The following is a 26808-nucleotide window of genomic DNA, read 5'->3' as shown; positions in this document are numbered from 1 at the left end:
AGAAACTCAAAAGAATATTTCATTAGGTAATTTAATTTAGTGTGTTCAATTTGAAACTTAACTTATGATTTATTTTTATACTGCTTTTGCTTTTACATATGAAGTCACATATACAAACAGCTCTAGCATTAAAGGCAATACCATCTTAGAAAATTATTACATTTTATGGTTATTAGTCTTATATTTTAAATAGTTTATACACTATTGAACAGCAATTACAGTAGATAATAAAGAATTGTGCAATGTCTTAAAACTGTTTAACAACCTAAAATAATTTAAATTGTAAGGAAAAAGAAGAATTCAAAGGTGTTGGAACATTTTGGTGGAAAGAACGTGGACTTCCAAGTTCATCGATGGGATTTTTCAATGAGCATTGCAACTGAAAATTTTAAATTGGCTCCTTTCACTCTGCCAGAACGTGCAACCATACTAGAAAAAGAAAGATTCTTTTTCTCTTTTCTCTGTGCTGAGATGGATTTTGTCTTTGGTGGGAGATGAGAAGGCAGGGCAGGGGGCAGGAGCCAGGGCCCGACACCCGCGGGACCCGAATGGCCCAGGACAGCCCTCCCTGCCCCAGGGGAGAGCCCCTGCTCGGCCTCAGGAGGCAGGGCACACAAACACCCTCTGCAGCACATAAAGCTCTGCAAAGTCTCTTCGTCCTGCATTCTCAGGCACCACACCAACAGCAAAGGGCACCCACCTGAAGTCAGAGCCAGGGAAAGTCTGCCTTCCCTGGGCACCACAGGGTGGGTGCTGCCCACTCCCACCCCTGCTGCAGCCTGGGGGGGCCCGGGCACTCTGCAGAGCCTGGCTGCTCACCTGCTCCTCCTTACCCACTTTTTGCTCTCTGACACCTCCATTAGCCCTTTGTGACCACACGCCCTGGAGCAGGGGACTCTGCAATCACAGTGGCAAGGTGTGGTCTGCCACAGTTTTAATGTGAAATTAAACTGAACCTTGCAATACCCACACAGGTAAGTTCTAATGCTACCAATGCAGAAAATAAGATCCAGATATACATGTGTAAGATATAGCATTACTTTATGCCTCTAGCTATTAATATGCAGTGTCTATTAATAATACTTGAAATTCACTATTCTTTCAGTTCGACTTTATATGATTTTTATTATAGTATATAGAAAGGTGAAAAGAAGAAATTAATGGGGAGAGCCTACCTGCCTTTCCTTCTGGAGGGCCTGCTCCTAGCACTAACCTTCATGCTGCCAATCCTTGGCTTCTCTCCCATGGTAACCCTCCATTCTAACTCTGAGGGATGGCTCCAACTCAGAATGACTCTGCTTTTATTCTGGTCACAGGCATGGCTCTGATAGACCTCACGCCAGAGCAAATGAGGAGATTTCCCCAGCTGAAGCTGGGTGAGGTCTGACAGCACTGAAAAGGCTGCAGAGGTAGGGAGAAGTCTCTGAAACACAGTTAGAAACAATGGCCGTATATTATAACTGCAATTAATCTCTACCCTGTGTTATTCTATTTATTTAGGGAAATGCTGCAGGAAGGAGGGGGTGAAGTGAGGTAAGAATTTGTCCCAAACCCTGGTGGTTTCTGATGTCCCCTTCTTGCTGCTGTGCTCTTGCTGCCCTCACAGGCTGCCCAGCAGCAAGGACCTCTCTGACAGACCCGAGGGCCACCAGAGAAGCTGCTGGCTGGAACCAAGGCTCTGCCCTTCCACGGCAAGCACTGTTCCCTCCAAGCCAAACTGCTGTCACTACTGGCCTGTCCTCCCCTTCCACCACCAGCATTAGGTTTGTTTCATTGCCCCTCTGTGGTTTGGTCCAGAAGGGATCAGCCCCACCGGTCAGCAGTGTGTGCCCAGAGTACAAGTGGGCAAAATTTGTCCCGGTGACATCAAGCTGCTGGCACAAACACATCCATTACCCTTTCTCTCTGGCCTGGTGAGACAGCTGCCCTCGAGGAACTGGCCTCTGAGCCTCCCTGATAAATCACTGGCCTGTAGGAAACCTGGTTATCCCAACACAGCAGGGGCAGAGGATGCTATTCAGCTCAGAGGGACATGGAAGAACAACATCCGTGAGGCTTGTAATGAAAGATTTTTGATATACTTGAGTAGTTAACAAAAATTTATTGCAAGAGATAGTTTGTCACTAGATTTACAGTTTCAGAGAACATAGTACAAAACATAGTGCATCAGCTTTGTCTAAACATTAAATAGGTGCAAATACACAAAGATAAAAAACGAAAAAGGGAATACTTTACAACATAAGTTATAGAACTATAAATATATTTTATATACATTATACATATTCTAAGACATGATTTTCACATATATATATATATTATATAGTTCATAATTAGTATCAGACTATTCAGTGCTTCAGTAATAGTGTAGGTCTGAACGTTTCTTGCATCATTATACTTACAGTAAATGCTTCCCGAGGAGCAAGGAATTCTAACCAGTTTAGCTAAAACTGGGGGGAACGGGGGGGGGGCTGTAGAAACAGCAGTTTGGGCGAAGGCTTTTTTTTTTCTTGTTGCCCTAGAAGAGCGGCTGCAGGGGGATGACGGCCGGGTGCGGGGCCAGCAGGGACGGGAAGACGGCGTGCGGCAGCGGCGGGAAGGGCAGCGGCGCGGGCGGCAGCACGGCGGGCGGCAGCAGCGGCAGCGGCGGCGGCGCCACCAGCGCCGGGCACAGCCGCGGGGACACGGCCAGCTGCGCCAGGGGCTGCGCTCGGGACAGGGCCGGCACCTGCGACACGAGCTGCTGGTGCTGCTGCAGCACGGTGTGCTGGATGCTGGTCACCGAGGCGGAGCGCAGCGGCGGCGGCAGCGGCGGCAGCGGCGGCGCCAGGGCCAGCTTCACCTTGCCGGAGAGCACGGCCTGCGGCACCAGCTGCTGAGGATAGGCCTCCGAGGGGAGCTCCTTGAACTTCTCGGGGCTCTCAGGAGGGAAGAGCAGGGTCTGCTCGGGCAGGGGGAAGGGGGCTATTAACTGCTCGGTGGTTAGGAAGGTGTGAGTGTTTACGTGTGCTTCTTTGAATGGCAAGGGCGGCGGGCTGCTAAAGATGCCGGGACTACACTGCAGCCATTCCCCGGCCACCTCGCCCATCTTCTCGTGCGGCAGAGACTCGGCCAGCTCGTAGTGGCAAAGATAGGACTTGGGGGGAGCTTGTTCCAAGTGCCTCTTGGGGACGGGAACTTTGTAACGAGCCTGGATGTCGCGACTGCCGACGTTTTCCTTTTTCTTTCCCTCCCGGGGAGCGCCCTGCTGGGGGGCGGCAGGAGCAGCAGGGGCTGGGCTGGGGCCATCGGCGAGCGCGGCCAACACGCTCTCCGCGCCCGAGCACGCCGTGGCTTTGTCACCTTCCACCGCCTGCGGGCCAGCACCTTCTAGAGGTGCCTTGCTCTCCTCCAGCTCCATTGTTTCATCCCTGTCTTTTGCATCATCGTCTCCGGGAGCTGCGCTAGTTTCCTCTAGATTTTCTTGAGTCGGTAAGTCCCCCAAAATATTCAGCGCAGAATCGGCGGAATTTTCTTTGGAAGATTCAGAGGTCTCACTTTTTGCGCTCCTGCCAAGGAAGAGACGATGGATCCTGGCCTTCCTTTTCCTGCGTTTCCCTTTTGCCTTGTGATGGGCACCCGAAGCACGTCCTTGCCTTGGACATTCCTCTGCTGACAGTGCCTGCCCACAGGAGCTCTCCTCCGAGGAAGAGGAAGAGGAGTAGGTGTGCTGCCTCCTCTTGCGGTGGGGCTTCTCAGGTTCTTCCCTCAGGACACTGTAACCCCTCTTGGTGGGCTGGTTTTGGCTCGGCCCCTTCTCCTCCCTGCACTGTCCCAAACACTTATGCTCTGGGCTGCAGCTTGGCCTCCTGCCTTTGCAGCTGCAGCAGGCTCTGGAGTGCCTCAGGCTGTGCCTCCTGGAGCTCAGCTGCCTGGCCAGCCGCCGGGAGCTCCCTCTGCCCTTCCTGTGTGCCCCCCTGCAGCCACGGTGATGGGCACTGCTCTTTGCACCCCAAAGGTCACACCAGCCTCTGTCCCAGGGGGTGTGATCTGGTGCAGACACCACTCTCTTAGGGCCATTTTCGATGCTGAATTTTGGCTGTGGCTGCTGCACCTCGCCTGCAGTTAACCAGACATTTCCTGCATCGTGCCTGCACTTCTCTGCACTGTTTTGGAGGTGCTGATATTTATTTTCATCTCTGTAAGTAACTTCTTTTTCAGTTACTGGAGACATCTCCATTTCTGCTACTGTTGTGTCTCCACAGTGATGATAATGACAATGACACAATTTTCTTCTCCTTTTCCGTTTTCTGCTTTTGTGAAGCCATTTTTCATGGCCTTCTTTGATCCAGACTTTGTTGTATTTCTCATCTATCACAGTGCTTTGTCGTAAGGGGTTATGAGATATGTGATACTTTTCTATTTTTCTAATCCTGAATGACTCATCCAAGGACACTTTGTTTTGATTTTTTGCAAGGTCACAATTTCTGAAGAGGGAAACATCACTTAACAGGGGTATTGTATAGTTGCACACATTTCTATTCACTTCTACTTCATAATCACCACACTCTGAAGTCGGTCTTTTTGTAAAATCTGAGACTAAGATATGATCAGATTCAGTTTTATGGTGCAAATGAGGTATGTCTGGTTGATGCTTGGCCTTTTCTTGGCTTTCACTTGCTCTCGATGACTTAAAATCAAAATATAAAGGATTACAGCTATAAGAAATCGATGGGCCTGTACTTGTGTAAATCAACATTTCTGATGGCCACTGAAGAACATTTGATCCATATTTGCTGAGAACAGGAACAAAGGGCTGACAGGGCCTCTTGTACACGTCTGCTTTGCTCTTTGGGGCTCCACTGCCTTCTTCAGTCGGTGATGGAACTGCTGCGTCAGCCCCCAGGTGTTTTATTTCCCTCTCGGTGGCGGGCGGCTCCCTGTTCCCATCACCGCAGTTTTCCTCCGCAGCCTGGAGCCGAGAGGAGCAATCCCCCATCAGCTCCTGCTCAGGAGCTCTGCTGGCCTGCAGCTCTGGGGACAGGGGCAGGCCCTGGGCACTGCCTGCAGCCGGGGCCAGCCCTGGGTCCCCCGGCTGGGCCACGCTCTCAGCCCCACCGCGGCCATCCGTGTCCGGGGCGGGGGGCATGGCAGGGGGCACAGCTGGGCTCCCCAGCCCCCTGCCCCCCTCGCCGGGTGGCTCCTTGGACTCCTGAGCTCCAGGAGCCTCTGCCGTGTCCGTGCATTTCTCCACCAGCGGCTGAGAGCAGCAGTGCCTCTCCTCAGGGCACACCACTATTTCTGCTGCCGGAGGCGGCTGGAGGCTGCACGTTCCCGGAACAAACCTACTCCTCCTGCTGCACCCGTGCTCCGCAGAGGCCTCCTCGTTAAACTCGTAGAAAACAGCAGCTGAAGACTCCAGTTTGACTGCTGCTTTCTTAGGAAAAGCAAAGGAGAAGCCAACCCTGTGTCCCTGAGCTCCCTGGAGCGGATCTCCGCACTTGCTCGGGTCGGGTTGGTGGCTGCCTGCATCGCCAGGAGCGGGAGGAATCACAGAAGCAATGTCCCTGCAGCTCTGTGCAGCGGGCAGCAGCGGGCAGCTGAAATCCTGGCCCCGGGCAGAGTCTGTGGCAGCAGCCTTGGGGACCCCCCTGCAGTCATCTCGCACGGTCACCGTGGTGGATTTGAACATGGGGCCGCTTCCAGGAGCGCTGGGAAGGAAAATGAAACCGTGAGTCAGTCCTGTCCAGAGAACTGCTGACAGAAACGTGGCATTTCACTGGTATTTACAGAGCTTCTTAAGGAAAGAGGAAGACACTCTGGATATGAACATTTAGACTACGAAAAATGCTATCTTTTATACTAAAAATCAGTTCACTAGTAGTAAAAAACAGGATGAGTAAATATTATGCTCCCAGCCCCTCCTGTGAAGTTCTCAGCTGAAGGACTGATGTTCCTACAAAGTAGTTACCTTCTCCTAGACACACTGGCTGGCCAAAGAAGAAACTGTCTCCACAAAAATCCTGCTGCTCCTCCCAGCAGACCACCAGGGTTACAACACTCTTACTACAGACTGCAGTTTTACATTCCAACACTTACTACAGACTGCAGTTTTACATTCCAACACTCTCACTACAGACTGCAGTTTTACATTCCAACCCTCTTACTACAGACTGCAGTTTTACATTCCAACACTCTTACTACAGACTGCAGTTTTACATTCCAACCCTCTTACTACAGACTGCAGTTTTACATTCCAACACTTACTACAGACTGCAGTTTTACATTCCAACCCTCTCACTACAGACTGCAGTTTTACATTCCAACACTCTTACTACAGACTGCAGTTTTACATTCCAACCCTCTTACTACAGACTGCAGTTTTACATTCCAACACTCTTACTACAGACTGCAGTTTTACATTCCAACACTTACTACAGACTGCAGTTTTACATTCCAACACTTACTACAGACTGCAGTTTTACATTCCAACCCTTACTACAGACTGCAGTTTTACATTCCAACACTTACTACAGACTGCAGTTTTACATTCCAACACTTACTACAGACTGCAGTTTTACATTCCAACCCTTACTACAGACTGCAGTTTTACATTCCAACACTTACTACAGACTGCAGTTTTACATTCCAGCACTTACTACAGACTGCAGTTTTACATTCCAACCCTCTTACTACAGACTGCAGTTTTACATTCCAACCCTTACTACAGACTGCAGTTTTACATTCCAACTCTCACTACAGACTGCAGTTTTACATTCCAACTCTCACTACAGACTGCAGTTTTACATTCCAACACTTACTACAGACTGCAGTTTTACATTCCAACAATTACTACAGACTGCAGTTTTACATTCCAACACTTACTACAGACTGCAGTTTTACATTCCAACACTCTCACTACAGACTGCAGTTTTACATTCCAACACTTACTACAGACTGCAGTTTTACATTCCAACACTTACTACAGACTGCAGTTTTACATTCCAACCCTCTTACTACAGACTGCAGTTTTACATTCCAACACTTACTACAGACTGCAGTTTTACATTCCAACAATTACTACAGACTGCAGTTTTACATTCCAACACTTACTACAGACTGCAGTTTTACATTCCAACAATTACTACAGACTGCAGTTTTACATTCCAACACTCTCACTACAGACTGCAGTTTTACATTCCAACACTTACTACAGACTGCAGTTTTACATTCCAACACTTACTACAGACTGCAGTTTTACATTCCAACACTTACTACAGACTGCAGTTTTACATTTCAGCACTTACTACAGACTGCAGTTTTACATTCCAACACTCTCACTACAGACTGCAGTTTTACATTCCAACACTCTTACTACAGACTGCAGTTTTACATTCCAACACTCTTACTACAGACTGCAGTTTTACATTCCAACACTCTCACTACAGACTGCAGTTTTACATTCCAACACTCTCACTACAGACTGCAGTTTTACATTCCAACCCTCTTACTACAGACTGCAGTTTTACATTCCAACCCTCTTACTACAGACTGCAGTTTTACATTCCAACACTTACTACAGACTGCAGTTTTACATTCCAACTCTCACTACAGACTGCAGTTTTACATTCCAACACTCTTACTACAGACTGCAGTTTTACATTCCAACACTCTCACTACAGACTGCAGTTTTACATTCCAACCCTCTTACTACAGACTGCAGTTTTACATTCCAACCCTCTTACTACAGACTGCAGTTTTACATTCCAACACTTACTACAGACTGCAGTTTTACATTCCAACTCTCACTACAGACTGCAGTTTTACATTCCAACACTCTTACTACAGACTGCAGTTTTACATTCCAACTCTCACTACAGACTGCAGTTTTACATTCCAACACTTACTACAGACTGCAGTTTTACATTCCTCCATGCTCCAAAATGCACTAAATCATGGAGCACTTCCCACGTAGGCATCATTCCAGAGCCTGCTGCTCTGCCCACAGGCAATCCCCCAGCAGCTCCCATCCTATTTGTGTGCACAGACCCCACCAGCACCATCCCAGCCATTTCCTTCATGGAGAAATAAAACTGGGGAGAGCATTTCAGCTGGCAGAAGTGAAGTAAGTGATTCATCCCTCTTGAGAAAAAAATTTATCACTGTCTGCTTCTGTTCTTCATTTCACGTCCTCTCCCCATCTGTTCTGTTTGACTTAATAGGAAGCAAAGAGAGGAGCAAAAAGTGTTTAAGCTGACAATTTTCCAGGATCCACAAAAACTGCTCAGCCCTAGGAGGAATGGACCTGTTTGTTTGTTTGTTTTAGCCAAATCACTCTGGGTTGCAGTGCTGATCAGTGCCCACTGATGAGTCACTGGTAAAACTTTAGAGAGTCATTTAGGACCCCAAGAAGAGCTGAGATGAAGAATAATGTCTTTACCCTATCAGGTCTAGAAATTAAGGTAGAGGCTTTATGAGAAAGGAATTCCTCCTGAGAATTCCTGCCTTGCCCAGTTCTTTATAAATTTGAAACATATATTAAACCCACACACAAGTCCTTTCTTTCACAGAATAAAATGGTGACTTCTACAGAACCCAGCTAGAAAATGCCAGTTTAAAAAATCCCATGTGTCTATGCCACACCTCTAAGGATGCAAATGGTAGTAAATAGCAATTATGGAACAGATAAATTAGGCTCAGATAGAAATTCTCCTACAGGAACTAGCAAAAGGATTTAAAAAAAAAAACAAAAAAAAAACCCCCAAATAATCCAGAAACAACAAAGGCTTGCAAACCTGTGATTCACTAGCATGGAAAAAGGAAAACAGAAGTTCCTCTTTCCTCTTTCTCATGCAGAACCCAATTTTGGAGCACGTTTAGGGGCAATGATACCTAATACACTCAAGTGTAAAACAGGAACAGGTAAGGCACTCATGGAGGAGAAGGAGTGTCCCCGTGGTTTATCACAGGAAGATTAAACAGTGAGGGTTTGTGTTCCTCCTGTCAAACAGACACTCGTGTCCCATCCACCTGCTCACTCAGGCTGTGCTTCAGGACACTGCCCACCATCCAAACTAGGCACACAGAATATTTCTGAGCAGGAGCTGCAGCTTGGTTGGACTTCTCTGGGAGCTCATCTTGGGGGGGTGAAGGCTGAATAAAGAGAAAACATTTGCACACGAGCATCTACATTTTTTCTTTCTTTTTTTTCCTCCCCAGAGATTACACTGTGACAAGTACATATATTTTCAGTGGCTCATCAGTGCCAGAACTGTGTCACATTTTTGAGAATTCAGTCACAACAAGCAAGCTCAACACTAATTTCAACAGCTTGCCTAGATACAATACTAAAAACGCATTGTAGCAAGGAGCCACTTTTGCAGAGGGAGGTAAACACTCTGCTGAGCAGGGGAGAAGAAGCATTTACCTTCTAATATAAAAAATCTGGCTATTGAGATCCAAAGCTAGGTTTCTGGATGCTTTCCCAGGCGAGCATTTTGAAAAGTAAATCGCAGAGATCTGTTACATCCTGGAGAGACAGACTGTGTTCCTCACCTCATCAATGAAGTAGTGTCAGCCTGCAAATGCACGACCTAGTTCACTCAGCTTTCAACCACAGTGCCTGGTTTTATGAAATATATATGAAACACATCTTTTTTTAAACTAAAAATATGTGTCATTTTAGCTCAGCTGAAAAAGCAGTGTTAAACATTCATTCCTGCACTCAGTGGGAATCAAATGCTGGGCACAGAACGCTTCCAAAATGCCCCAAAAACTCCTGTGTGTGCTACAGCCAAGGCTCTCCTGCATCCCACAGCATCAGCAAACAGTGCAGGGCTTATCTAAAAGTATTTTGCAGTTTGAGCACCATGGACTTACCAGGTTCTCTCCTTCCTTAGCTCAGCTAGCTTGTGCAAACGTTGAAGGGCTTTCTCCTGTTTCCTTTCATCTTTTCGTGACTTGGATGCCACATTTCGAGCAAACTCCCTCTGCTTCAGCTCCTTCAGCCTCTGCAAGAAACAGCCACATAATGCACATGAAAACCCCTGGAGGAGAAACATTTTGGTGACTCTGACTGGCTGGAAAGTGCCCCCAGCATGAATTATTCTGAACCCGACCACTCAACAGATTTCAGGATTTCAAGGGAATGAGCAAAACAGCCAGACATGCTAGAGACAGGTGAGCCAGGCTAGAGGCAGCCTAGAGAATTTTACTGTAGCTTCTGTGATGATGCAGATCAGCCTCAGTGGAACGAGGCAAAGTTCACCCAGAAGTTTGTTCATGATCCCTCCCCAAAACATCCCCCACAGCATAACTGCTTTTTGAGACAGCAAGAACACACGAGACCAGCCCGGGGATTTTTCTGCAAAGCCTCTCAAAAGCCTGCAGAGCCCCAGATGATAACAAATCTGGGATTCTCCTGCCCGAGATGCTGGGCATGGCACCTCTCACTGCGGCTCTGTGGAAGCTCTTCAAGCTCTCCCCTTCTTCAGGGGCCTCCAAGCTCTCCCCTTCTTCAGAGACCTCCAAGCTCTCCCCTTCTTCAGGACCTCCAAGCTCTTCCCTTCTTCAGGGGCCTCCAAGCTCTTCCCTTCTTCAGGACCTCCAAGCTCTTCCCTTCTTCAGGACCTCCAAGCTCTTCCCTTCTTCAGGGGCCTCCAAGCTCTTCCCTTCTTCAGAGACCTCCAAGCTCTCCCCTTCTTCAGAGACCTCCAAGCTCTCCCCTTCTTCAGGACCTCCAAGCTCTTCCCTTCTTCAGGGGCCTCCAAGCTCCCCCCTTCTTCAGGGACCTCCAAGCTCTCCCCTTCTTCAGGGGCCTCCAAGCTCTTCAGAGACCTCCAAGCTCTTCCCTTCTTCAGGGGCCTCCAAGCTCTTCCCTTCTTCAGGATCTCCAAGCTCTCCCCTTCTTCAGGGACCTCCAAGCTCCCCCCTTCTTCAGGACCTCCAAGCTCTTCCCTTCTTCAGGACCTCCAAGCTCTTCCCTTCTTCAGGACCTCCAAGCTCTTCTTCAGAGACCTCCAAGCTCTCCCCTTCTTCAGAGACCTCCAAGCTCCCCCCTTCTTCAGAGACCTCCAAGCTCTTCCCTTCTTCAGGGGTCTCCAAGCTCTTCCCTTCTTCAGGGACCTCCAAGCTCTTCCCTTCTTCAGGGGTCTCCAAGCTCTCCCCTTCTTCAGGATCTCCAAGCTCTCCCCTTCTTCAGGGACCTCCAAGCTCCCCCCTTCTTCAGGACCTCCAAGCTCTTCCCTTCTTCAGGACCTCCAAGCTCTTCCCTTCTTCAGGACCTCCAAGCTCTTCTTCAGAGGCCTCCAAGCTCTCCCCTTCTTCAGAGACCTCCAAGCTCTTCCCTTCTTCAGGGGCCTCCAAGCTCTCTCCTTCTTCAGGGGCCTCCAAGCTCCCCCCTTCTTCAGAGACCTCCAAGCTCTTCCCTTCTTCAGGGGTCTCCAAGCTCTTCCCTTCTTCAGGGACCTCCAAGCTCTTCCCTTCTTCAGGGGTCTCCAAGCTCTTCCCTTCTTCAGAGACCTCCAAGCTCTTCCCTTCTTCAGGGGTCTCCAAGCTCTCCCCTTCTTCAGGATCTCCAAGCTCTTCCCTTCTTCAGGGGCCTCCAAGCTCTTCCCTTCTTCAGAGACCTCCAAGCTCTTCCCTTCTTCAGGGACCTCCAAGCTCTTCAGGGGCCTCCAAGCTCTCCCCTTCTTCAGAGACCTCCAAGCTCTCCCCTTCTTCAGGGACCTCCAAGCTCTTCCATTCTTCAGGGGCCTCCAAGCTCTCCCCTTCTTCAGGGGCCTCCAAGCTCTTCCCTTCTTCAGGGACCTCCAAGCTCTTCCATTCTTCAGAGACCTCCAAGCTCTTCCCTTCTTCAGAGACCTCCAAGCTCTCCCCTTCTTCAGGGGCCTCCAAGCTCTTCCCTTCTTCAGGACCTCCAAGCTCTTCCCTTCTTCAGGGGTCTCCAAGCTCTTCCCTTCTTCAGGACCTCCAAGCTCTTCCCTTCTTCAGGGGCCTGATTCTCCACACAGAAAGGGAATCTCGTTTTCTTTACATCACAGAAGGACAACATGCAGCAAGGTGTACCCCAGTTCTTCATGTGAGTAAAGTGTACCCCAGTTCTTCATGTCAGAAAATGTACCCCAGTTCTTCATGTGAGTAAAGTGCACCCCAGTAGGTGCCAAGCCCCAGGGGTCCCCAGTGTGCCCTGCTTAGGGCTCACAGTCTGACGGCATCTCACAAAGCCACCAGCTCACAGTTCTGGCAAGAACCCAGGGACTTCCACCCCCTTTTAGTGTCCAGGGTAATGACTGACCATGAACAGGGGCCATAGTGATTTGCAGAAGCAAAAACTCTAAATTCAGACTGTTTGAGGGGCATTAAGAGCTTCTGTTTCCACTGCTGGCACACAAAATAGACACACAGAATAGAGTTTGCAGTGTCCCCCTGCTCCTTCTCAACTCTTTTAATTTCACCCTTCTGTGAATTTTTCTTTCCCCTATTCCCAGAAAAACACCTCACACATACCAGCTGGCCCTTGGTGACACATGGCTTAGTTTTAGTTTAGCTTTAGGTGGCTCTGCACGGGGCAGGCAGGTGGACTCTGTCATCTTTTTGGGGCCAACCCATCCTGAGATATTCTAGGAGTCAAACACTGAATTGGTCTTTGCCATTTTGGGTGGTGGTGGCACGACTTGGGCAGTCCATTCAATGCCAAGAAATAAATATGGAGAAACATGCAGAGAAAACAAACTTGGAGCAAAGTGACTGCCACTCTCTATTTTCAAGTTTTGCATTCTTTTTCAAATGCCTGGATATCCTTGATAGATAGAGAAAAATAATCTGAAACGCAATCACATCTTCCACCATTTGTATTCTCTAAATATCAAAGTTTTCTACTGATAAAATTTGTTTTTATAGTGCTGATGCAGTGTGAGGTTATAAGTACACTCAAAACCAGATATATGATATCTGTCTTTCCCAGAAAAAGAGTACTTGAAGCGTGGAGCACCTTGGTTGAACACATCTCACCCTTGTGCTCTGCTGGGTTCCCAGACAGCGTGATGCTGACCCTGCCTCCCACCAGCCACTCATGAAACCTCGAGCACTTCATTTCACAGGCAACTTCTGAGTGCTCCAAACACAAGAGAAGAGATGAAATTTGCTCCTTCCCCTCCTCACCTCCAGCCCTTGGCACCTAAAGAGAGGATTTAATTGCATTTTGTGGAGCTCAATATTTTTCAGGGTTTTTTCCCCTCCAGTGCTGAGGGAAGAAGTAAGTGAGAAGTAAGGGAACAAAAGGAAGATAACAGGGTGCTGTCCCAGGTAAAAAGGAGAAGCTGAGGTGTGTACAAATCCCTAATCATCCCCCAGCTGCAGTGCTTTCCTGCAATTACTGGGATGATTGTAATTACTGATTTGAGTCTGACCAGATCCTGAACTCTCCAGTTTCACTGCTAAGTTAGCAGTGCTCCACGCCCGGTCTCAGATTTAAATTAAATTGTTCTCCTCGGATGGTGCAAGGAGGGGTGGCACAAGTTCGGTGTGCTCAGCCTCTGCCTGCTCCTTTCTTCTGGAGAGCCCGGAGCTCCCTTCTGCCAGACCTCAGGGGAGGCACCCCCTCCTTTCCCTGGGCATAAACTGCTCTTTGGGCTGTGCTGTTCCCTTCCCAGGGCAGAAACTGCTCTTGGGGCTGTGCCTCTTTCCTTCCCTGGGCACAAACTGCTCTTGGGGCTGTGCCTCTTTCCTTCCCTGGGCACAAACTGCTCCTTGGGCTGTGCCTCTTTCCTTCCCTGGGCACAAACTACTCTTGGGGCTGTGCTGCTTCCCTGGGCACAAACTGCTCTTTGGGCTGTGCCTCTTTCCTTCCCTGGGCACAAACTGCTCTTGGGGCTGTGCCTCTTTCCTTCCCTGGGCACAAACTGCTCTTTGGGCTGTGCTGTTTCCTTCCCTGGACACAAACTGCTCTTTGGGCTGTGCCTCTTTCCTTCCAGGACAGAAACTGCTCTTTGGGCTGTGCTGTTTCCTTCCCTGGGCACAAACTGCTCTTTGGGCTGTGCTGTTCCCTTCCCTGGGCACAAACTACTCTTTGGGCTGTGCCTCTTTCCTTCCAGGACAGAAACTGCTCTTGGGGCTGTGCTGCTTCCCTGGGCACAAACTGCTCTTGGGGCTCTGCCTCTTCCCTTCCCTGGGCACAAACTGCTCTTGGGGCTGTGCCTCTTTCCTTCTCACCACTGGCATCTCAGTCTTGCAGGATTGCTTTAACAACCTGCAAAGATTACACCATGGCAACTCCTGAGGTCTCTACTCTGCAAATTCATATCTAGGAATTCCTCCTAGTTCTAAACCACAAGACATGCACCTGGTGTTATAAAAAAAAATAAATAAAATGCTATTTCCTTTAAATTAAAGATCACCTAAATGAGTAATTGTGTCCACTCTTTTTTTTTTTTTTTTTTGATACTGTAGCTATTATCTATTTGTTTTTTTGGCCATGTGATGAACTGCCATCACCTGCATCCCCTCACTGCCCTCAGTCATGCTCAGGATTGCTGGCACTGCATTTCTGCTGCCCTAACTGGGCAGAATGGTTGGTTTCACTTGAATTATGCAAGAGAATTACCATCCCAGGCTGGGCAGGACGTGGGGATGAGTTCAGAGGGGAGGAAGGCTGGTGCTGCTTCACTCATCCATCATGGCCTGATGGGAAGATGGGATTCTTCACCACTCAGAAGATTTTTCACTGACTCTAAATGAAGTGATGGGGTGCAAATTTTCTCAAACTCCTCCAAGTTGCTCATGAGCACACTGGCAGAGTTCACAGCAGCACACTTTGCTGTGCAGTCTGCAAAGAGAACTGTTGGGACAGCTCTTACATTTAGAACCTATATATATGTATAAAATACATGTAGCATTATGTTATATCACTGAAAATGCATCTTTGTCCTTTAAAATTTTCTAATATAAAGACTGAAATTAATTTTCCATTAAACATAATTAGTTTTTGAGACTGCATACTTGTGTTGAAGCATCCTGTAAATCTTGTCTCAAGTTAGATTTTCCTACCTAACTTTATGGGGAAAAAACAAATTACTCTTGAGCTTAAAATGAAAAGCAAAACCTAATGAAAACATTACTGCTTCAGAATCACGAGGAAAATCAGAACATTAAATATTTTTCACACTTGCACCTGTAAGATAGATGAGAGCTAGTTATCCTTGATGAATATCTCACTAATTACTCTTGATTATGCGACTGCAAAAGATGTACAAGGGAGCAATAGACAGGAAAAGAAATTCCTTTGCTCTTATTCTTTTCTCCCTCCAATTATCTGCCAGAAACAAACACACACTTCATTATGGCATGATTGAAGCTCTCCCAGCACCAGAAGCCTGCCTTGGTCTGACACCCTCCTGGTGCCTGTGCAATTCTGTTCCCCTCCAGCATCCCTGCTGCAGGATGCAGACAGCACTGCAGCTGAGCTCCAGGGCTCTGACACCCTCCTGGTGCCCGTGCATTTCTGTTCCTCTCTCCAGCACCCCTGCTGCAGGATGCAGACAGCACTGCAGGATGCAGACAGCACTGCAGCTGAGCTCCAGGGCTCTGACACCCTCCTGGTGCCTGTGCATTTCTGCTCCCCTCTCCAGCACCCCTGCTGCAGGATGCAGACAGCACTGCAGCCAAGCTCCAGGGCTCTGACACCCTCCTGGTGCCCATGCATTTCTGCTCCTCTCCAGCACCCCTGCTGCAGGATGCAGACAGCACTGCAGCCAAGCTCCAGGGCTCTGACACCCTCCTGGTGCCCGTGCATTTCTGCTCCCCTCTCCAGCACCCCTGCTGCAGGATGCAGACAGCACTGCAGCCAAGTTCCAGGGCTCTGACACCCTCCTGGTGCCCATGCATTTCTGTTCCTCTCCAGCACCCCTGCTGCAGCATGCAGACAGCACTGCAGAATGCAGACAGCACTGCAGCCAAGCTCCAGGGCTCTGTTCCCCCCTCCAGCACCCCTGCTGCAGCATGCAGACAGCACTGCAGCCAAGCTCCAGGGCTCTCACACCCTCCTGGTGCCCGTGCATTTCTGCTCCCCTCTCCAGCACCCCTGCTGCAGGATGCAGACAGCACTGCAGGATGCAGACAGCACTGCAGGATGCAGACAGCACTGCAGGATGCAGACAGCACTGCAGCCAAGCTCCAGGGCTCTGACACCCTCCTGGTGCCCGTGCATTTCTGCTCCTCTCCAGCACCCCTGCTGCAGGATGCAGACAGCACTGCAGCCAAGCTCCAGGGCTCTGACAAACAACAGGTTATGAAGCACAAATTAACACTTCTGCTGCTTCTGTTCCAAGATAACTCTGCTTTCTCAAGCTGACTTCGTGGCTGCAGCGTTGCCATTGTGCAAAAACATTGTTCTAAGGCTGCAGAAGTGCTGAGCCTTGCACACTGAATATTTCACTGTGAGAGCTGCTAACCACGTGTGCAGCAGCAGCCAGGGCTTGCTGCAAGCTGTGGGCTATTTTCTGTGAGCTTCAGCAGAAATCAGCTGAATATCCCAGAAATGTTAAGGACACGCAAAGGAAACTACAGAGAAGCACAGAATTAGCATCTCACCTATCAAAATAATTTTAGCAGTTAATGGAAAGAGCATGAAGCTGACACAGGCTTTCTGCATCTGGGAAGTGGTTACAGAGTCTGGAGTTCAAAGGTATTTATTTTAATAACTCTAAGCCTCATTATACTCCTCTTGAAGTCAGTGGGGAAACTCCTGCTGAGCTCATGGGGAGAAGAGGTTTCAAATTCACCATGCAAGTTTCCAGCAACACTCAAGAAAGCTTCCTTAGTCACAAAGATTAAATACAAGACTGGCACACATCATTTCTTCAAGGGTCACTCCCAGTTACCTCCCCCTCTCCTGCCATTTAGGATTCTAATTTAAAAAAAAACCAAAAACCAAACCAAAACCACGTGCAGTGTTGTAAACCCTGACAAGAAATGTTTATTCCCAGCACTGTTAGAGAGAAGGGCTCAACTCCCCTCTCCCCAGGTGCCCTGAGCAGGCACAGCTCCTCTTCAGCTCTGGAGGGACAAACCAGCATGGATCACCCAGACATCAGGTGCCATTCCCTGGGCCCACAGCAGGACCCAGCACCATTCCTTTCACTCCAGCAGCAAAGTTTATGCATCCACAATGATCCTTCTGGGCTTTGCATAGCCAGTATTTTCTCACTGACTTTACTGCAGCCAAAACATTGACCCAAGGAGCCACTGCTTCCTGGTGTTTTCAGGTGGGCACCAGTCACTGAAGGAGAAATAAGGATTTCTGCTTTACTTTCTGGCCAGTTGCAATTCTCCCTGCATAAATACTGACAGCTCCACAGCATTTCTCCTCCAGTCTATTCAGAGAGCTCTGAGCTAATGGAGAAAATCCCTGTCTGAGCAGCATTCCCATTGCACAAACCATTCCACAGGAGCAGCCACTTCTCACCAAGAGGTTCTCTCAGAGGAAGGGCACCTCTGCACCTCTGTGGAGAGGGAAAATTGGATTTCCCTTGAGGATGGCTCTGCAGTGGGACTGGGTCACAAAATGGATACTGCCCCCACCCCAGGAGAGGGGATGGCTCAGCTGCCAAAGTTGCTTTTTGCTCATTTGGAGACCTCTCAGCTGTTCTCTGCACGAATGATGCTCTTGGCACCTCGGAGTTCTTTGGGACTCCACCCAGCAACTCCTCACTCCCAGCCCTCCAACACCCACCAGTGCCCCTGGCACTGATCACCTTCCAGAGTGGCCTCTGTGTCTGCAGCACTGAAATTCCCTGTAGGACCTGCTGCTGTCCCGGCTCCTGCTCCAGCCTGGCTGCAGGGGGACACAATTCCCTTCCTACAAGCAAGGTAAAAATTGATAGCAGGCATTTTCAGGCTGTGTTTTCTAGCTTCAGCCTCTTTGGCCACTGACATTTTAGGAAAGTCTGCCACTGAGATTGAAATGAACCTTCCAAATCTTAAATCTTTCTGATCTCTACAATGTGCACCGTGACCAAAAATGAGGAATTAATATTTACAGTTGGGTTTCTAAAGTTATTCCCCATAGCCCTTGAAGGATACACTAATAACTGATGGGCTGAAGGAGACACACAGATCCCCTCAACGTGAGCTCTTTACTTTAGTTCTTTATGTCAGAGCTAAATCACAATCCCTTTCTCAGACCAGTTTTATGTTGGATCACTGAGCCATGCAAAGCCTTTGCTCACAAATTGCTCCTCAGCAGCAGGACCTGGTCCTTGCCACCATCATCCCAGGACCATGACAAAGAACTTTGCTTCCTCAAAGAACATAAATCTGACCAAGGAAAACTGAGACAAGAATGAGCCTTGGCAAATTCTGACCCATCTCAGCAAAGTGGCACAGACAAAATCTCAGTTATCCTAAAGCTAACCTGTAATACTTCACACACAGAGCCCCGGGAGGAAAACACCAGATTACAGAAAAAAATCTCAAATATAAAAGCTGCATCTTGCAAGGCAAGACCAATTAACGTCAGGATTTGATTGATGTTTTTAGTTTCAGGGATGCAGATGAAGTGTGCTGGAAAGGAACTCTCTCTTTCAATGCAAGAATTCATGGCAATATTTCTTTACCTCAGTCAGATATGAACCTATCAGGAGGTAATTTGCCCCTGATTAAGAATCACCAGGAAATTGAGAAAAACAACAATTAACTAATAACCCAAAGCTCATTACTGAACGGAAACGTGCCCAAATCTCAGTCCTAAGGGTAGAGAGCAATTCCTAAGGAAAAGTGACATCAGCCTCTTGTACCTTTCCTTTGCAACAACGACAGCAAGGACAGAAACCCCTCCCCTTGCAGGACACAGGTTCCAGTGTGCACGGAGGGCAGCACGGAGCACTACCTGCAGCACTGACCTCTGAAACCTGAACTGCCACAAGCTCGAGGTTTGATGAAAAGGAGAAAAAATAGCCCATAAAAAGCCATCTACCTGGCACATAAACAACAGGGGCAATTAACCAGGGGGACCTGCTGTACCTCTCAGCAGAAGGCAGATCTGAAATGTCTGCACTCCACGGGAAGGTATTGCTGAATAAAGCATTGCCACAGAAAATGGAAAATAAGAGCAGAGGCTTTATCATCTCAAGGTCAGCGTAACTGTGTTTACAAAAGTTTAAAAAGTGCCTCCCTCTCTGTCCCTGCAGCAAACTCCAAGAAACAAAGTGCCCAGCAACCAAGACCCCTGCCCTCTCTCCTGCTCCACTTTCAGGCAGAGTTTGAGGCACAGGCTGCTTTGTTTGGCAGCACAATGAACCTGAGTGATCTAATTCCTGCCTGGATTCTGGCCAGTGCACAGCTGGAGCTACAGCCCTCTCTCCTCAGCAAGCAGCCTGGGAGCTGCAGTTGCCATGGTGGTCGAGGTCTTGGGTTTCCATCTCCGAGGCAGCGACTCCCTCAGCACAATTATCCTGCTCCAGTGCCAGCTCCAAGGAAAATGTGCCACCAGTCTCAGCACCACCGTGTCCTGGAGCACATAAATGTTAATTAGCAGCCTTTTTTTAGAAATTATGAGATGTTCCAGTCCTGCACAGTGTGAGATCTGATGCGATTAGAGCTTGGGTGGTACAGCTAATAAATCAGTTTACTGTACAACCTCATTTCTTTAATGAAGAGCAAATACCTGAGCCTTAGCACAGCGAGAGTCCCAGGTGCACACTTGCCAAGCCAAGTGCTGGATTTAATTTTTGTTTTGCATTCCTCCAGAACGGGGAGCACTGACCTGCTGCTCGTCATGAGAGAAGCCCCTCCTGCCAGGGGGTCAGTGCTAAGTGCAGACCTTGATGTCAGAATTAAAAAACATAGAAGAGATGAGTGGCAAGGCCATTATGGGAGAACACCCGGGATGGTTTTCATGAGGGAATAACTTTTAAAAGCTGACAAGAGCTGTCAAGGTGTCAGGCCTGGAGAAGAGCCAGCACAATTAACATACCATGGGCTTCAATCTACTGGACGGGGAGAGAGCAGATTTTATTTTGGACAATTACAAGTTAATAAATGGAAGTGTCAGCTCCTCTGTGGAGCACCCATTAAAGCCTACAAAGGGCAGAACCTCTTACAGTTCCTGCCATGGTAGGCAACACACCACCATTATTTTATATTTCAAGCAATTTTACTGTCAATGACAGCAGTTACAAATGTGCAAGAAAATATTTTCCTTAGCAGTATACCAGGCACTTTACTCCACAGAAATCATCTGTGCTCCCAGAAGTGACTAATATTTCAAGATTATTTTATTATGAGCTTGGTGGGGTTGATTGATTTATTTATTTATTATTTTTCCAAACTGCACAGGAGGGAGTGAGAGCACGAAGGGCTCAGTAGGGGATGCCATCCCATTTCCTCACATCCTCCAGCCACACAAAATCCAAGGAGTGCCAGGGACCGACCCAGGGCACTGCTGGGTCAGATCCAGAGCTGGCACAGCATGCACAGACAGACAGACAGACAGACAGACACCCGCTGTGTGAGAGCCAGCTGAGCTCAGAAAGTGCTTCTGCTTTTCTTTACTCCCACTTCAAAAAAAAAAAAAAAAACTAAAAAGAAAAACTTAAAAATTTAAAAACCAGAGCAAGGACTGGCTTTGCTTCACCTGCAGAAGTGCTCACCCCCTGCAGTGGCCCAAGAAAAGAGGGGCACTGCTTGAGCCACGTCATTCCCTGGTGCCTGGTCAGCAGTAAGCCACAGCTGAGTGTCCCGGGTCAGATGGAGCTGGAGGGGCTGGCAGAGGAGCCCATCCTCTGTGAGCCCCCCACGGGGAGGCACAGCAGCTCCTGTGGGCAGGGCATCCCCAGCCCCCACAGCAGCCAGGGGAGCTCTCTGGGCTCACACACGGGGTTTACACCTCAGGCAGTCAGAACCTTTCAGACCCAGCACTCTTTTAATGCTCAGTATCTCCTCTAAAGCTCGAGGAAAATGGTGCAACACGATTTTTGCCTTGTGATCTCCATGTCAATGGGGCAGAGATGAGTCATCAGCTACCCTGGCTTCCCTTTGGTGGGCAGAGCCAAAGCAAGAGACCCCAGCCGTGCCTGGGAGGAAAATCTGCCACCTGCAGAGTCACTGGGAAAAGACTAGCTGTCATTGAAGACATCATCTGGCATTACTGAAGTCAAATAAACCCCCACATCATCATCATCATCATCATCATCATCATCATCATCATCATCATCATCCTCACCATCTTGAGCCACGTTAAGGCTGCCCAGCTCTCAGCATTACAAATCCTAGAGCTCATTGTAATGGAAGCTTTGCTTGGACATTCACTCCTCCCCACTCTGATTTTGATTTTTTTTTTAAATTTAGTTTAGGAAAAAAGTAAAAGAATCCTAAAACAGCCTCAGGTATATAATATATATATACATATTCCTTGAAGGAATTTTGGCACGGGGGGGATGGGCATCTGCTTCTGGCCTGACCTGCTTTTAAGCACCCGAGCACCAAAAATCTCCATGTAAATATTCCCTGTAGAGTACTTCTCTCAGCTGTCAATCCCCCAGTGATTTCACCTGCCCCTCAGAGACTTTTTTCCCCTTTCTCCTTGAGATCCCAGCTGAACTCAGTTGTCCTGGTTCTTCCCACTTGCTGGTCACCCAGGAGCAGCTCAGAGCTGCCCTGTGCCCTGCATCACCAGGTGCTCAGTGTCATTGTCCTGGCTCTGGTCACCTGCAGGTGCTGGTCACCCAGGAGCAGCTCAGATCTCCCCCCAAGCCATGCAAGCTCCAAGTGCTCAGTGTCCTTGTCCTGGCTCTGGTCACCCAGGAGCAGCTCAGATCTCCCCTGTGCCCTGCATCACCAAGTGCTCAGTGTCCTTGTCCTGGCTCTGGTCACCCAGGAGCAGCTCAGAGCTCCCCCCAAGCCATGCATCACCAAGTGCTCAATGTCATTGTCCTGGCTCTGGTCACCCAGGGGCAGCTCAGAGCTGCCCTGTGCCCTGCATCACCAGGTGCTCAGTGTCATTGTCCTGGCTCTGGTCACCTGCAGGTGCTGGTCACCCAGTGCCATGCAAGCTCCAAGTGCTCAGTGTCCTTGTCCTGGCTCTGGTCACCTGCAGGCTCTGGTCACCCAGGAGCAGCTCAGATCTCCCCCCAAGCCATGCAAGCTCCAAGTGCTCAGTGTCCTTGTCCTGGCTCTGGTCACCCAGGAGCAGCTCAGATCTCCCCTGTGCCCTGCATCACCAAGTGCTCAGTGTCACTGTCCTGGCTCTGGTCACCCAGGGGCAGCTCAGAGCTGCCATGTGCCATGCATCACCAAGTGCTCAGTGTCACTGTCCTGGCTCTGGTCACCCAGGGGCAGCTCAGAGCTGCCCTGTGCCCTGCATCACCAAGTGCTCAGTGTCACTGTCCTGGCTCTGGTCACCCAGGGGCAGCTCAGAGCTGCCCTGTGCCCTGCATCACCAAGTGCTCAGTGTCACTGTCCTGGCTCTGGTCACTCAGGAGCAGCTCAGATCTCCCCTGTGCCCTGCATCACCAAGTGCTCAGTGTCCTTGTCCTGGCTCTGGTCACCCAGGAGCAGCTCAGAGCTGCCCTGTGCCATGCAAGCTCCAAGTGCTCAGTGTCCTTGTCCTGGCTCTGGTCACCCAGGAGCAGCTCAGAGCTCCCCCCAAGCCATGCATCACCAAGTGCTCAATGTCATTGTCCTGGCTCTGGTCACCCAGGGGCAGCTCAGAGCTGCCCTGTGCCCTGCATCACCAGGTGCTCAGTGTCATTGTCCTGGCTCTGGTCACCTGCAGGTGCTGGTCACCCAGTGCCATGCAAGCTCCAAGTGCTCAGTGTCCTTGTCCTGGCTCTGGTCACCCAGTGCCATGCATCACCAAGTGCTCAGTGTCACTGTCCTGGCTCTGGTCACCCAGGAGCAGCTCAGATCTCCCCCCAAGCCATGCATCACCAGGTGCTCAGTGTCCTTGTCCTGGCTCTGGTCACTCAGGAGCAGCTCAGAGCTGCCCTGTGCCATGCAAGCTCCAAGTGCTCAGTGTCCTTGTCCTGGCTCTGGTCACCCAGGGGCAGCTCAGATCTCCCCCCAAGCCATGCAAGCTCCAAGTGCTCGGTGTCACTGTCCTGGCTCTGGTCACCCAGGAGCAGCTCAGAGCTGCCCTGTGCCATGCATCACCAAGTGCTCAGTGTCATTGTCCTGGCTCTGGTCACCTGCAGGCTCTGGTCACCCAGGGGCAGCTCAGATCTCCCCCCAAGCCATGCAAGCTCCAAGTGCTCAGTGTCACTGTCCTGGCTCTGGTCACCTGCAGGTGCTGGTCACCCAGGAGCAGCTCAGAGCTGCCCTGGGCCATGCAAGCTCCAAGTGCTCAGTGTCACTGTCCTGGCTCTGGTCACCCAGGGGCAGCTCAGATCTCCCCTGTATCATGCAAGCTCCAAGTGCTCAGTGTCCTTGTCCTGGCTCTGGTCACCCAGGGGCAGCTCAGAGCTGCCCTGTGCCATGCATCACCAAGTGCTCAGTGTCATTGTCCTGGCTCTGGTCACTCAGGAGCAGCTCAGAGCTCCCTCCAAGCCATGCATCACCAAGTGCTCAGTGTCCTTGTCCTGGCTCTGGTCACCTGCAGGCTCTGGTCACCCAGTGCCCTGCATCACCAAGTGCTCATGTCCTTGTCCTGGCTCTGGTCACCCAGGAGCAGCTCAGAGCTGCCCTGTACCCTGCATCACCAAGTGCTCAGTGTCCTTGTCCTGGCTCTGGTCACCCAGGAGCAGCTCAGATCTCCCCCCAAGCCATGCAAGCTCCAAGTGCTCAGTGTCACTGTCCTGGCTCTGGTCACCCAGGAGCAGCTCAGAGCTGCCCTGTGCCCTGCATCACCAGGTGCTCAGTGTCACTGTCCTGGCTCTGGTCACCCAGGGGCAGCTCAGAGCTCCCCCCAAGCCATGCAAGCTCCAAGTGCTCGGTGTCACTGTCCTGGCTCTGGTCACCTGCAGGCTGTGGTCACCCAGGAGCAGCTCAGAGCTCCCCTGTGCCATGCAAGCTCTAAGTGCTCAGTGTCATTGTCCTGGCTCTGGTCACCCAGGGGCAGCTCAGAGCTCCCCCCAAGCCATGCAAGCTCCAAGTGCTCGGTGTCATCCTTGCAAGGCAGATTTCAGACAGGCTGGGACTCTAACAGTTCTCATAAAGCCCACACCTAGAGTGCTAAATTTACCTCAGATGATGTTTTTAATGTATTTCTCGTGATACAACCCCTAATTTTTAACCAACCCCATACCAAGGAAAGTGTACTAATTGGGTATTCCTTAGAAATGCAGGGCTGTGGGCAGAAAGGAGGGAGGGAAAGGAAGGAAACTGCGTCAGCAGCATGTGTTGTACTCTCCTCTAAACAAAGGGAAAAAGAAGGATTCATTAGGCAAGAAATGAGTCTTGAAATGGCTCAGAAGAAAAGCCTCCTGCTGGGGCTGAGAAGTGGCACTCTAAAGAGAGAGGGGAGAGAAGGAGAGGGGGCAGCAGCTCTGTCTCACAGCACAGGATGGAGAGATCCCTTCCTGAGAGCCTGAGGCTCCCTCAGCAAAGAGTGAGAACGAAGGGTGGCTTTGATAAGCACCAAGTTAACGCTTCCTTCCTTTTTTCCTCTTTTTTTTCTCATTTGTCCCCGTTGTGGGTGCTAAGAAAGTTTGCAATCATGATCCCTAACCTCCAGTACTGCTGGAACCCTCCTCTGCCCTCCAGTCTCTGGCAGTCTCTTGCCTTTTTCCCAGCTCTCATTACAAGCAATTTGTAAGAAGCAGATAAGTTGCTCTGTAGTTATAAATCATGTAGCACAACGAGATCCTGCACCAGATGTGGCACACAGATGACAGTGCAGGCAAGCACTTAACAGCTATTCTTAAAAAATAAATTTAAAAAAATTTAAAAAAATTATTTTTAAAATAAAAAATTAAAAATCAGAATTTAAAAAGTTTGAGGTTTTTTCATGACATAATTGTTTTCAATGTGGCTGAATTTCAGGGCTGGAAAGGGGAAGGTGAGGGCTTACTTGTGTCCTCCCCTGTTATCATTTTGTGTATCAGGACTGCACACCAGGGCAACAGCAGAAGTGCTGTCAGAGAAGCCAGGCATTCCAAAGCAGCTACATTAATCATGAATGAACTTGAATTGATGTACTTTATAATTTATATTACAGTATACCATGGGTCTCTTGCCAGTTCTAATTAATAAAAAAGATGCAACACACTGTTGGAACAGACAATTCAAGGGAAGGAGGATTTCTGCAAGAGGGGCACATGCAGTGCCTGTATTTACATGGTCTTCTGCAGATTGAATGCCTTAATTTTTATTTTTGTTTTTAAAATCATTCAACCAAAAGACACCCACACCTAAAATCCTGAGATGCTGAGCCCCTCCTCTGCCATACACGGAGACTTTGGAAGAAATGGAGAAGTCCTTTCCATCATCATTCAGGTTTGTCTCCAGGGTGTTTGCCACGAACAAGGCTGGGTAAGACAGAGGGAGAACCAGCAGGTGTGTCTGGAAAAAGCGTGTGGTGTCCTTAAGAGGAAGGAAAAGCCTCAGCCAAGCCAGACACAAGACAAGGCAGGGCTGCAATTCTAACTTTCCTTTTCAATGACTCTGAAATCCTCTCTAGCCACGGCTGCTGCCTTCTGCCAGCAGTGGGCAGGCAGACAGACACACTCCTGGCCCTTCAAGTGCTCACCTCGTTTAGGCCTTTCTCATGCATTCTTTGGCAGCACGAGGGTGGGAAAACTGCAATTCAGAAGCCCCTCAGACCCCTCCTGCAGAGCTGTAGCTGCAGCACTAATTAAAAATCCAACCTGAAGCCAGAGCCAACAGCAGAGGCTCTGCAGCTCTGCCTGCACGGGGACAAAGAGAGGAAAAACAGGAGTTCATGTGTTAGCCTCCACTGAACAGCCCCAGGGCTGTTAGGAGCTTGAAGACATCCCTGTTTCTGGTAATTAGGCGTTCATTAGGCATTCCTGTGCCTAATGACCCCCAGGGCTCAGAGCCAGGGGAGCTCACCTGGCCCCAGAGCTGCAGGAGCAGCAGGGCCATGGCTGGTGGAAGAACTCTCCCACTTTTCACTAAATCTGCACTCCCCTGAGTTAGGAGGCGTGGAAGGTGTAAGTTACCAGCAATAGAGCACACCTGGGATGGTTGTTTGCCCTGTCACCTCTCCTGAGAGAGGCAGCTGTGATTGCAGGGCTCACTTTCAGCACCAGGAGGAGAGCAGGCTGTTTCTGAGCTGATGCAGGGCTGGCTTTGCAGGGAGCAGCACTGACTGCAGAGCTTGCCCTAAGCATGACTGTGGCCCTGGAGAGGCTGCTCAGCTCTTCCCGAAGCAGAATGAGCTCTCTCATGGAAACCAGCAGGAACAAACTGCAGGGCAAGAAGGAGAACGCTAGCAGAGCTCCCAGGGGCCAACAAAATACCCCAAAACTCTTTTTTGGTGGCAAACAGGAAACTAGGAGGTGGCTTTTGCAGGATCAGGCACCGAGTACTAACCACTGGCTCACACCACTTAATTGTTTCAGCAAATTAGATCATCTTGTAGGAAATTGTTCCCCTCGAGGGGTCAGAATTCAATATACTGCTGGGAACGTATTAGCATTTTCTTCTCTTCCTTTTGATCACATCACAGCTCCAAACCATGGAGTAACAAAATGCTTTTCAGATTATTCATTACTTGCAGTTAATCTGCAATCTGCCTGGTTACTGTGAGGACAGCAGTGGAACTGCACCTAGAATTTCTGAAAACTGCAGGAAAGGCATTCTGCTGATTGCTTTGAATTTTGCAGCCACAATGAATTTTAAATTAACTGTGGAAAACTGACTCTGTTAAAGCATAAAGGG

At 49.3% G+C, this 26808-nt stretch overlaps 1 protein-coding gene across 1 annotated transcript in view; it reads right to left on the bottom strand.

The window, feature by feature from the left end:
- Positions 1-2086: 2086 nt before the first annotated feature.
- ZNF804A (zinc finger protein 804A) overlaps positions 2087-26808 on the bottom strand; it is a 132549-nt gene continuing 107827 nt past the window's right edge. The window contains exons 3-4 of the mRNA XM_059868240.1: positions 9856-9986; positions 2087-5687 (exon numbers count right to left, since the gene is read on the bottom strand). Of these exons, the coding sequence (XP_059724223.1) occupies positions 2516-5687; positions 9856-9986 (3303 nt within the window). The 3' untranslated portion in view covers positions 2087-2515. The remainder of the gene's footprint in view (positions 5688-9855; positions 9987-26808) is intronic.

This window comes from Haemorhous mexicanus, chromosome 26, assembly GCF_027477595.1.
Source record: "Haemorhous mexicanus isolate bHaeMex1 chromosome 26, bHaeMex1.pri, whole genome shotgun sequence".
Classification (NCBI taxonomy): domain Eukaryota; kingdom Metazoa; phylum Chordata; class Aves; order Passeriformes; family Fringillidae; genus Haemorhous; species Haemorhous mexicanus.
This window is presented reverse-complemented; position numbering and strand designations above follow the sequence as displayed.